The 12,622-nt window shown below is 35.8% G+C and overlaps 1 protein-coding gene across 1 annotated transcript; it reads right to left on the minus strand.

Annotated features, from left to right (window-relative positions):
• Positions 1–795: 795 nt before the first annotated feature.
• On the minus strand, positions 796–2,001 carry LOC135679679 (zinc finger CCCH domain-containing protein 24-like). The gene has a single exon (XM_065193665.1). The coding sequence runs from the start codon at positions 1,999–2,001 to the stop codon at positions 796–798; it is 1,206 nt and encodes a 401-aa protein (XP_065049737.1).
• Positions 2,002–12,622: the final 10,621 nt, after the last annotated feature.

Raw genomic sequence — 12,622 nt, forward strand, 5'->3', positions numbered from 1 at the left:
CAATGCTCAGCTCTCGAAAGAGATTATTAGAGACTCAAGAACCTGTATGGAGCATAATCTCAAAACCGAGCACTTTAACTGAAGAGAATGCCAAATAATGTACCCACAGGTTGTTTTGATATAACTGGATAAACATTTTCTATGTTGATTATAATCGAGAGTTATAGTCTACAGCATGTATAGTCATAACTATCGCATTTACACTCTATGAGTTACTTGGCTTTGTCTATGACTTGTATAGATAAAGCTATTTGTAGAAACTTTACATATAATCAATTTACTTTTACTTTAAAAAAAATCATTCATTCGGACTCATCACATCAATGTAAATATATCGATTCGGTTAAAAATATTTTTTATTCCAAAAGTATTTCCCATGCAACTTTATAAATGAGAGTTTCTTAACTATAGTTTATGATCTAAAACTCTATTTTTTTTACTCTCGTAGAAGACCATAAACAAACTTGAGCGCCCAAGTAAAGCACGCCTTCGACGTTAGTGACACTCGTGACATAAAAAATGTTCATCTCCATGAATATTTAGCTAAATTAACAATAATTTAGTTCTTAAAATGCAACAATCACATTAGCTAAATTAAACCAAAATATTTGAAATTAATCTTCGCTAAAAGAACCAAAAAATTCTCATGCAACACTACTTCAAACTGCAATCCTCTCTCCGCCGCGGCGCATGATCACATACATCGAACTTTGTAGAGCAACCATATCACGCATCCATGGTGACTGATGTACTCGTCACTTGCTTCACATTCATCTCCGGCGGGCCAACCAGCGACTACACCCAGGAGACATCAACCTCCTTCTCACTGCGGCATCCCAGTTCAAACGACGTCGACCGCTTATGCGGTCCCAACTCCTCACCATTCACCTCCTGCTCTATCTCCTTCGATAGTGCAATCCACTCGTTGGTCCGAGAGGAGTCAGATGATCCGGTAATGGAAGTCGATCCATCATCAACAGCGCTCAGGGCCGGTAGATGTCGCTGCAGTCTCTCCTGTGGAGTCAGTGCAGCAGGGATCGGATAGCTGGGACAGGAACTCCATTCAATGATGCAAGGTGCGGAATTCCCATCATGACCATGATTCATAGCTCTGGGAGAGAACAGCGGACTCTGATGCTGCTGCGGAGACGATGCGAGCTGATGAGCTGATGTGAACCCCGGTGGCGAAGATATCTCAGCAGAGAAGAGGCTACTACTGCATTTCCTTCCAGCTAAGGAAGTTGCTGGGTACTCTTGGCCAAGCAACAAGCTCAAATCGTTGATCTGCTGAAGTCTGCAATCAGGAAGCAGGGCGAGGTCATCCACATTGAGGAGAGACGATCGATTTCTGACACGATGGAGATCGCCGAGAGCAAGAAGATGCAGTTCCGGCCATGCTATATTTGCACAAGGGAGCTGCAGAAAAGGCGAGCACTCGAGCGAGGCGCGGAGCTCCTCCGACGTGTGCGCAAAGAAGCACACGCGCCGAGCGCAGTGCGTCCCATCCTTGCACATCCTGGTGCGGTACTGCATGGGGTGGAGCCACCGCTCGAAAACGCCGTGCGCGAACTCGCACATGTCGCCCTTGGGGCACGCGTCTCTCCTGAAGGGGAGGCAAGGGAAGCAGCTGTACGCGTACTTCCTCGGGTCGCGCCTCCTCGCGCTCTCGCCAGGGTGGACGAAGGGGCACGCAGTCCAGTCGTGGAAGTACGCCCGGAAGCATGGCAGCACCTTGAAGCAGAACATGCGGAACTCATCGGTGCCGTAGACGCTGTTGCTGTCGTTGACGTCGGGGAGGAACGGGTCGGCGGGGTACTCCTTCTTCGTCGTCACCAATCTGTCCGCCGCGGCGGAACAAGGCGACGATGCCCCGGGGAACTGAGTCGCTTTGCAGCCGGTCACTTCATATATGCAGTACTTACAGCCCTCGAGATCGCCATCAGCCACGACGGGGAGAAGGCTGCAGGAGTCGTCTCGGCAATCGAGATTGACATGATCCATAGGCTAACCGGAGAAGGAGACGGTGGTCTTCTGCGGCAACGTTCTTATGGACGAAGAACGGCATGGATCCATAGTAAGAATTAGCGTATATATCGACAGAGGATTGCGGAGAAGATCGCCGGGGGATGGAAGGCAAATATGACGAAGGATATGAACAGAATCGATGAGCCAGCGAAATCTTATCAGAGATTTCATGGGAATTGTCGGTGTGCGTCAAAGATATACCGACGTTCACTGCATGATTTGTCGACATGCAATCGAAAGGGTATTTGGTGAGTCAAGGAATTAATAGCAAGATATGTAGATAGACGTCAACCGGTTGGCATTAGGAGCCGAAACTGGAACGATGTCCACCTTTACTGACATATTTGGTGCATGTACCATATAATTCCTTTACATTATTTTACTCATTTAGGGATTCTTTTTCTATAATCTTTTGTCATTTACTTAATTAGTTAATTTTATCTATCATATTATTTGGCATTTATTATTTTTATATTTTTGTTATTGTATGTTATTTTGTTTGCTATTTAAAATCTTTTACATCTATAAATTTTTTATGCTTTCACTATATATATATATATATATATATATATATATATATATATATATATATATATATAGTTTTTTAGGTCTATTATTTGATATTTATTAATATTATATAATTTTTGTTGAATCTTAAATTTTGATGATGAAGTCAATTGTAATTTGTTTGATCTAATCTATATGTTGAGAAAAGTATGCAGGATTAACTACGATGACAGTAAGACATAAAGCAGGTGTTGTGCCAAAGTCAAGATCGAGATCTCATTGGGAGTTCGAGAGTTCGACGGAAGTTCAGACGTTCATCGGAAGTTCTACGGGAACCAACCGAGAAGTCTAGGAGCTTGCTATAGAAGCTCGTCGGAACCCACCAAGAAGATCGTCGTAAAGTCCAAAAGCTTGCCGGGAGTTCGTCGGAGCATTGCCAAGATTTCATCGGATGTTCACCGGAAGTACACCGGAAGCTCATTAGAAGAGCAATTGATGCATCGGAACAAGAAGTGCAGTAAGCATATCTTAATTATCATAGTTAGAGTGTAAATTAAGTTAGGATTGGGAGGTAATCCCACTAACTTAATTAGGGACCAATTGGGCCCTTAACAGGACTGAATTGGGCCGAATTGAGCACCCAATTCGGCCCTTGAATTCTTGGCCGACAGTGGCACCGCTTGGAAAGCAGTGCCCTAGGAAATCTAGGTGATGGTACCGCCGGTAGTTATTACTGCCAGTAGTGGTATCGCCCCTGTTAGGCGGTGGTACCATCAAATCTTAGTCTCTGAGCTCTATCAGGCGGTGGTACTGCCCAGACTGAGCGGTAGTACCACCTAGTGTCAGGTGTTAGGCGGTGGTACCGCTAGGGCCCTAGAAATCCGGAATTATACACCTTTTGGCTTCATTTTTGAAGCCATTAGAGCCTATAAAAACCCCACCCTTTTATGCATGAAAGGGCACGATACCTATTGGTATAATCTTGAGTTCTTGAGTCTTAAAGTGTTGTAAAAGTTAGAGTTCTCCTCCTTCATCTCTTAGCCTTGTAACCATCCAAGAAAGAGGAGTGAGACTTATAAGGGTTCATCTCCTAAACCCGGGAAAAGGAGAAAAAGCTATAAAGAGGTGTTCGATCTTTACCTATTAAAGAAAGGCCTTTAGTGGATGCCGGAGATCTCGTCGGAGGAGGAATCCGAAAGTGGATGTAGGTCACGTTGACTGAACCACTCTAAATTCTGGTTTGCTTTTCATTAGTGCAATTTACTTTAACTGCAATTCATTTCATTGCAAACTACTTCTCCTCCTCATCTTACTTACGCTCTTATACGTTTCAAGTTGCTATCCTTCCGATTCGGTTTTCATCGAATGTACAAAATATTTTATATGAGAATTGAAGAATTTTCCACTACACTAATTCCCCCCCCCCTCTTAGTACTGCTCTTGATCCTAACAATTGGTATCAGAGCAAGGTTCACTCTCATTTGGTTTAAAACCTAAGAGAGATGATATTTGCCGACAACCTAGAGGGCCATTCAATTACATGTCTGCCATATTCAATAGGATGGATTATACATATTGGAAGACTAGAACGAGGATCTTCATAATTTCAGTAGATTTTGAGCATTGGAACATTGTTAAAAATGGTTTTCAAAAGTCTTCTCTTCTAATGAATGATTGGAATGAGTTGGAGAAGAAGACTTTTACTTTAAATGCCAAGGCTATGAATGTCTTATTTTGTGCATTAGATAAAAACGAGTTTAATCGAGTATCAATTTATAAAACGATTTTTGATATTTGGCACATACTCGAAGTGACTCATGAAGGCACTACTAGAGTGAAGGAGTCAAAAATCAATCTTTTGTGGATTCTTATGAGTTGTTTCGAATGAAACCGAGTGAGACCATTGGAGACATATATACCCGATTTACGAATGTCGTCAATGGTTTAAAAGGACTTGGTAAAGGTTTCTCGGATTTTGAATTAGTTAATAAGATTTTAAGATTCCTTCCAAAAAGTTGGGATCATAAAGTAACGGCCATTCAAGAGGCCAAAGATCTAAATAATTTTTCTCTTGAAGAACTAATTGGGTCACGAATGAAATGACTAGTAAAGCTCACGAAGAGCTTGAGGACACCCTTTAAAAGAATAGGAAGGACATAGCACTGAGAACATAAGAAGACCACTTGAAAAAAAAACTCAAGTGATGAGGACTTTGATGATGATGTAGCACTCTTAACAAAGAAGTTCAAAAGATTCATAAAAAGAAATAAATTTAAAATTGACACTAAAAATAAATTTAAACCTAAGAAAGAACAAGTAATATGTTATGAATGCAAGGGACACATCAAAAGTGAATGTCCCCAATCAAAAAGGAGGCAACCAAAGAAGAAGGCTCTCAAAGCTACATGGGACGACTCAAGTGCTTCCGAAGAAGAGCCTACCATCACCGAGCAAGTTGCTCACTATGCACTAATGACCATTGGAGATGAGGCAACAAGTTCATTTGATGCAAATTTATCCTTTGATGAATTATTAAATGCTTTTCATGATTTATTTGATGAATATAAATTAATTAATAGAAAATATAAATTGTTAAAAAAAGAGCATGGTTCTCTTGTTAATAATTTTGATAGTTTAAAAGTTGAGCACAATGATAGTTTAGCTCTATGTATGAAATGTGATGAACTAGAAACACTTAGAAAGGACAACTTGCTACTCAAGAAAACCTTAAAAAAATTTGAGGTTGGTAGTAATTCCTTAAACCTGATCCTTGCCAACAAGGGTCAAGTTCATAGAAAATACAGAATTGGATTTGTGAGTAGCTCTCACCAAAATCTAACCACCTTTGTTAAAGGTCCTACTTTGCATGTCTCATCCCAAAATAAATGCAACTTTTATTACAAATTTGGGCATGTAGCTTATCATTGTCCATTCAAGAAATGTAGTCTACATAAATTAATTTGGGTTCCTAAAAGAATCTCAAATGACTCAATGCAATATGATAAACTATGTAGATTGATTTTTGAGGCACTCAAGGTCAAATGGGTACCTAAAAATCATCTCTTTTTGTAGAAAAATGTACCATCATAAGCCAGGAGCAAAAGATGGTACCTTGATAGTGGATGTTCAAGGCATATGACCAGAGATCCATCTCATTTCTCTAAGCTCACTAGCCTAGACAAAGGATATGTCACATTCGGATATAACAACAAGGGTAAAATCATTGACAAAGGAACCATAGGTAACAAATCCAACCTTCTTATTGAATATGTACTATTAGTTGATGGTTTAAAGCATAACCTTTTGAGTATTAGTCAATTATGTGATAAAGGATATATCGTTATATTTGAATCCTAATATTTGTATTATTGAAAAACTATATAAAAACATATCTATGATTATCTTAAAATAAAATAATATATACACTATTGAGATTAATAATCTTTATAATGAAATATGCTTTTCGGTTTTGAATGATAATGCTTGGCTTTGGCATAGGAGATTAGGTCATACTAGCATGAAACTAATCTCTCAAATTTCATCTAAAGAACTTGTAAGAGGAATTTATCATATTAAGTTCGTCAAAGATAATGTGTGTGATGCATGTCAACTAGGAAAACAAATAAAAGGTAGCTTCAAACCCAAGAACCAAATAAGCACCTATAGACCTTTGCAATTGATCCATATAAACTTGTTCGGACCAATTGCTACAACAAGCCTAGGAGGTAGCAAATAAGCATTTGTTATCGTGGATGATTATAGTAGATACACATAGACTTATTTTTTGGCACACAAAAGTGAATGCTTTAGGTATTTCTCTAAGTTCTATAAACTTATTCAAAATGAAAAGAGTTTTATGATTTCATCAATTCGAAGTGATCATAGTGGTGAATTTCAAAATTATGATTTTCAAGAATTTTATGAATCTAATGGATGCAACCACAACTTCTTTACTCTAAGAAATCCTCAACAAAATGTAGTAGAAAGAAAGAATAGAAACTTATAAGAAATAGCAAGAACCATGTTAAACGAACATAGCCTAACCAAATATTTTTGGGCCGAAACCATAAATACGACATTCTATATTATGAATAGGGTTCTAATAAGACCACTACTTTCTAAGACTCTTTATGATTTGTGAAACAACAAAAAACCCAACGTTTTATACTTTAAAATTTTTGGATGTAATTATTTTATTTTGAATGAAAAGGATGCCTTAGGTAAATTTGATGCAAAATCCAATGAAGAAGATTTTCTTAGCTATTCCTTTGTTTCTAAAGTATTTTGTATCTTTAACAAAAAGAACTTTGATTATAAAAGAATCCATTCATGTTGTTTTTAATGAAATTTCTGAAGTTAAGAAAAATGAACTTGATGATGATGTTGACTTTGATACCTTGAATTTAAATGAAACCCCTTCTCCAAATAGCAATTTGGATGCATCTTCTTCTGAACCTTCTTTACCGAAGGAATGGAAGTATGTATATGCTCATCCTAAGGAGCTAATTATAGGAGAAATATCGAAAGAGTTCAAATACGTTCTTCTCTTAAAAATTTTTGTGCCAATGCCGCTTTTCTCTTCCAAATTGAACCTAAATGCATTGATGAGGCCATGAAAGATGATTCATGGGTCATTGCAATGCAAGAAGAGTTAAATCAATTTGAGAGAAATGAGGTATGGAAGCTTATTCCTATACCAAATGACCATTTAGTTATTGATACTAAATGGGTCTTTAGAAACAAGCAAGATGAATTTGGTATCATGGTTCGAAACAAGGCTAGATTAGTAGCCAAAGGTTTCAACTAAGAAGAAAGTATCGATTATGAAGAGACCTTCGCTCTTGTGGCTTAATTAAAAGCCATAAGGATGCTCCTTACCTATGTTAGTAATAATAATTTTAAGTTGTTTCAAATGGATGTTAAAAGTGCTTTTCTTAATGACTTTATTTCTGAAGAAGTTTATGTTGAACAACCTCTCAGATTTGAGAATGATAGTCTCCCTAATAATGTGTTTAAATTAACTAAAGCTCTCTATGGTTTAAAACAAGCCCCAAGGGCTTAGTATGAGAGACTTAGTTTATTTCTTATTGAAAATAATTTCTCTAAAAGCAAGGTCAATACTACATTATTTATTAAAAAAATTCAAAATAATTTTTTTATTATTTAAATTTATGTTGATGATATTATTTTTAGTTCCACGAATGAATCTCTTTATAAATCATTTGCTAAAAGTATGAGTCTTGAATTTGAAATGAGTTTGATGAGAGAATTAACCTTCTTTTTAGGTTTACAAATCAAGCAACTAAGTAATGATATCTTTCTTAGTCAAACAAAATATGCTTTAGATTTACTAAAAATATTTAATATGGATAGCTCAAAAGCTATCAATACTCCCATGAGTACCTCCACTAAGTTAGACATTAATGAAAGTGGAGAAAGTTTTGATCAAAAAGCTTATAGGGGTATGATAGAAAGTCTACTATGCCTCACCGCAATTAGACCGGATATCATGTTTAGTGTAAGTCTTTGTGCTAGGTTTCAATCTAATTCTAAGATATCTCATCTTAAAGTAGTTAAGAGAATTATTAGATATCTTAAAGGTACCACTAATCTAGGATTATGGTATCTAAAATCCGAGAACTTTGAACTAATTGCATATGTTAATGTGGATTTTGCTAGATGTAGATTAGATAGAAAAAGCACATATAGAATATGTCAGTTTTTAGGACACACACTTGTCTCTTGGTCATCCAAGAAACAAAACTTGGTTGCACTATCTACAACCGAAGCTGAGTACATTGCAGCTAGTGCATGCTGTGCACAAGTTGTGTGGATAAAAAATATGTTAGATGATTACAAGATTCATCTTAAAACTATTTTCATAAAATGTGATAACATAAGTGTAATATATTTAACAAAAAATCCTATTCAACAAAAAATCCCATTCAACACTCTAGAATAAAATATATTGATATTAGGCATTACTTTATATGAGATCATGTTACTAATCATGATATAATCTTAGAGTTTATTGATACGAAACATCAATTAGTTGATTTCTTTATAAAACCTTTAAGTGAAGAACAATGTAATTTTATTAGAAGAGAATTAGGAATGTTAATTTGTCTGAATACATGAGTTAGTATATTTCTTTTTCGGACTATCTTCTTGAATGAAGCTTTCATGAGTTTATGCCATATTAAGTTCACTTCATACCCTTGCTCCATCACTTAATAATTTTTGATACACTCAATCACTTCATTGATTTCATTGACAAATGCATCTCTCGGATTTCACTTTTATGAATTTTTAATGAGAAATAGATTTGATATGATGCTCCTCTCATTATGAAGGTTTATTCATGGAATTTTTTTATCCTTCATATGATGATTCTTTCACATGAATTCTTTCTTAATGAAAGAATGAATGAGGATTTGATTTGACATGAATATCTTGATCCTTGAGAAAATTGAAGTATGATTTAATGGAACTCTTTTATCATTTTTAACTTCATTTAAATCATTTCACAAAGTTGGTTCTTAATGGATTTTCCTCCTTACTCTCGTTCTTCATGCGAAATTTTGATGAAAAATAAAAAGGGAGAAGTTGATGGAAGCCATCTCTTTAAATATTTATAACTTTTAATGTGATAACTTTTGAATGGTACCATGTTATGAATGCTTGAAATATGATTGGTATACAAATTAAAATGTGGCATGAATTTTTACCACACTTGCATTGTTGAATCATTCTCCTTTTCGTTGATGAGAAAGGGGGAGAAATAATACCAAAATGTGATAAATTGATGACAAATGTATGCAATGTATTTCATCATATATACTTGAAATGTTTGCTTGATATATTTTTTTCATTATGATAAGATATCTAGAGCTTAACATGTAATTTTACAAATTGATATCTTGCTATAAAATGATGAATTGTTATCTTTGTCATCTTTCATATTTAAAATATCATACTTGAAAATGGATGTCTTGCCTTGACATCATTTTGAGAATATTAGATCATGACAGGAATCATGATGTGTGTATTGATAAGTTTAAATGAACTTAACTTATTAATATGTCTCTTGAATTCAAAGGCCTTGAATTCAAGAATGTCTTTTCTTAAGTCTGGCATATAGATAGGAGGAGTTAAGGTTAACTTCGTCATCATAAAAAAGAGAGTGATTGTTGAATCTCAAATTTTGATGATAAAGTCAATTGTAATTTGTTTGATCTAATCTATATATTGAGAAAAGTGTGCAGGATTAACTACGATGGTAGTAAGACATAAAGTAGGTGTTATGCCAGAGTCAAGATCGAGATCTCATTGGGAGTTCGAGAGTTCGATGGAAGTCCGGACGTTCGTCGGAAGTTCTACGGGAACCAACCGAGAAGTCCAGGAGCTTGCCATAGAAGCTCATCGGAACTCGCCAAGAAGATCATCGCAAAGTCCAGAAGCTTGCCGGGAGTTCGTCGAAGCATTGTCAAGAGTTCGTCGGATGTTCGCCGGAAGTACGCTGGAAGTTCATCGAAAGAGCAATTGACACACCAGAACAAGAAGTGCAGTAAATGTGTCTTAATTACATAGTTAGAGCGTAAATTAAGTTAAGATTAGGAGGTAATCCCATTAACTTAATTAGGGACCAATTGGGCCCTTAATATAGCTGACTTGGGCTGAATTGAGCACCCAATTCATCCCCTAAATTCTTGGCCTACGGTAGCACTATCAGGGTCGATGGTGGCACTGCCTAGAAAGTAGTGCCCCAAGAAATCTGGGCGATGGTACTACCCAGACTAGGCGATGGTACCGCCGGCAGTTATTGCTACCAACGATGGTACCACCGATAATTATTACTGCCAATGATAGTACCGCCCCTGTCAAGCGGTGGTACTGCCTAGACTGAGCAGTAGTACTGCCCAATAATAGCAGTGGTACCACCAGGACCCTGGAAATACATGATTAGATATTTTTTGGCTCTATTTTTGAAGTTATTGGGGTCTATAAAAATCTCACCCTTTTTTGCATGAAAGAGCACGAAACCTATTTGCATAATTTTGAGTTTTTGAGTCTTAAAGTGTTGTAAAAGTTAGAGTTCTCCTTCTTCATCTCTTAGCTTTGTAACCATCCAAAAAAAAGGAGTGAGACTTGTAAGGGTTCATCTTCTAAACACGGGAAAAGGAGAAAGTGCTGTAAAGAGGTGTTCGATCTTCACCTATTGAAGGAAGGTCTTTAGTGGATACTGGAGACCTCGTCGGAGGAGGAATCCGAAAGTAGATGTAGGTCGCATTGACCGAACCACTCTAAATTCTGGTTTGTTTTTCATTAGTACAATTTACTTTAACTGCAATTCATTTCATTGCAAACTACTCCTCCTCATCTTGCTTACGCTCTCATATGTTTGAAGTTGTTATCCTTCCGATTCGATTTTCATCGAACGTACGAAATATTTTATATGAGAATCGAAGAATTTTTCGCTGAACTAATTCACCCCCCCCCCCCCCCCCCCCCCCCTCTTAGTGCCGCTCTTGATCTGAATAATTTTAGCTTTTATTTTTTATGACATATATATGTGTGTATATATATATATATATTGATATTTACACTATTTTATGGCTATATTATTTATTTTTAGATTAATAATTTATATATTATTTTGTATTTTAAAGAAAGAAAGATATAGAAGTGTTTCAATATTTTCAATGGATTGCAATATATTTCAAAGTTAGTAATTGTAATGGTAATTTGATTTCACTTTGTAGTTAGAATGGCTATAAAATTACCTTAATGCAAGGGAATAAATAATTTTAAGATTCATTCCTTCTCTATTTTTCAAGTAACTTAAAAGATCCCCAGCGACATGTTAAAAAATACAGTCCATTTAATATTTTATAAATAAAGAAATATTAACTTATGGAAATAAATCAGTAAACGGTATCGAAAATATTGTTAAATCTTTAAAATAATAAATTGATAGATAAGGTTTTTTTGTCATGATATTATGAATTTAATTACAAATATACTTCATCCTCGCAAGATTTTAAATATATTTCCTACTCCTACATGTCATTATAATTTTAGAAGGAAATATCATTTAGGATTTTAAGATTCCATACACACATGAAAATAAGCAATTTTCAATAAAAATCACATGAGAAACTGATTTAGTATTTGTCTTTCCTTATCTTTTGATTCCTTTGTACAACTCCATAATTGGCCGCACAATGCACACAAAAGGGTATGCTAAGTTATAAATCAGAAATTACCTTCTCAGATTTATAGGTTTTAGATTCTAAAATGGTAGCAAAACCTCTACAAAGTGGATCACGAACAAATGGGAAATAGATGCATTTTTATTTTTATTTTATTTTTGCTTAATTTTATTAGAGTGTGACTCACGTACTAAATCAAAACATAATGAATGGAGTTTGTCATATAGTAAACAATATTAGTTTTAGAGATCTTAAAATACACCTTTTAGAAAAGAGAAAAAAATATTTCACATATTAAGCTTTATAGTAAACATATCTATGGATAAGTTTCTAGAAAAAACTACAGGATTTCTTTTTTTTTAATGTGGAAGAGAGTTCGCTATTAAAAAGCTATTGGTTTCTCTCTCTCTCTCTCTTTTCAAAGAGCATTCCAGACAAAAATATTAAAAGATATTTATTTTCTTTTTTTTCTCAGTGACCAATGGACATATTTTTAGAAAACACTTAATAGTTTTTTGAAAATTTTTGCAAAGCTTTCCCATTTTAAAAAACTTTCATAAAGCATCCCTTCCTTCCTAAAAGATAATTTTACCTCTACTTTTGCCCCATCAACCATCACCTCCATACGTGAGTCCCTGGGCACGTCGACCTCTACCTTCGCCCCACTACCCCCATGGCCCATCAACTATTGCCTTCACTTGCATTATTGCCCTTTATTTTGTTCTCCACTTTCTCACTCATGCACCTTAGCCTTGCCCATACCCTCTCTACCAAGATGACAACAAGGAAAATGGGAATGATGATGCGAGGACAACGAGCAATAGGACAGAGGTAGAGGAGGGATTAATAGGTAGAGCATAAGTGAGTAAAAATAAATG

The sequence above is a fragment of the Musa acuminata genome, chromosome BXJ1-7 (assembly GCF_036884655.1).
Source record: "Musa acuminata AAA Group cultivar baxijiao chromosome BXJ1-7, Cavendish_Baxijiao_AAA, whole genome shotgun sequence".
NCBI classification, from domain to species: Eukaryota; Viridiplantae; Streptophyta; class Magnoliopsida; order Zingiberales; family Musaceae; genus Musa; species Musa acuminata.

Coding starts and splice junctions, on each gene's coding strand:
- LOC135679679 (XM_065193665.1), bottom strand. CDS start 2,001: ATGGATCATGTCAATCTCGATTGCCGAGACGACTCCTGCAGCCTTCTC.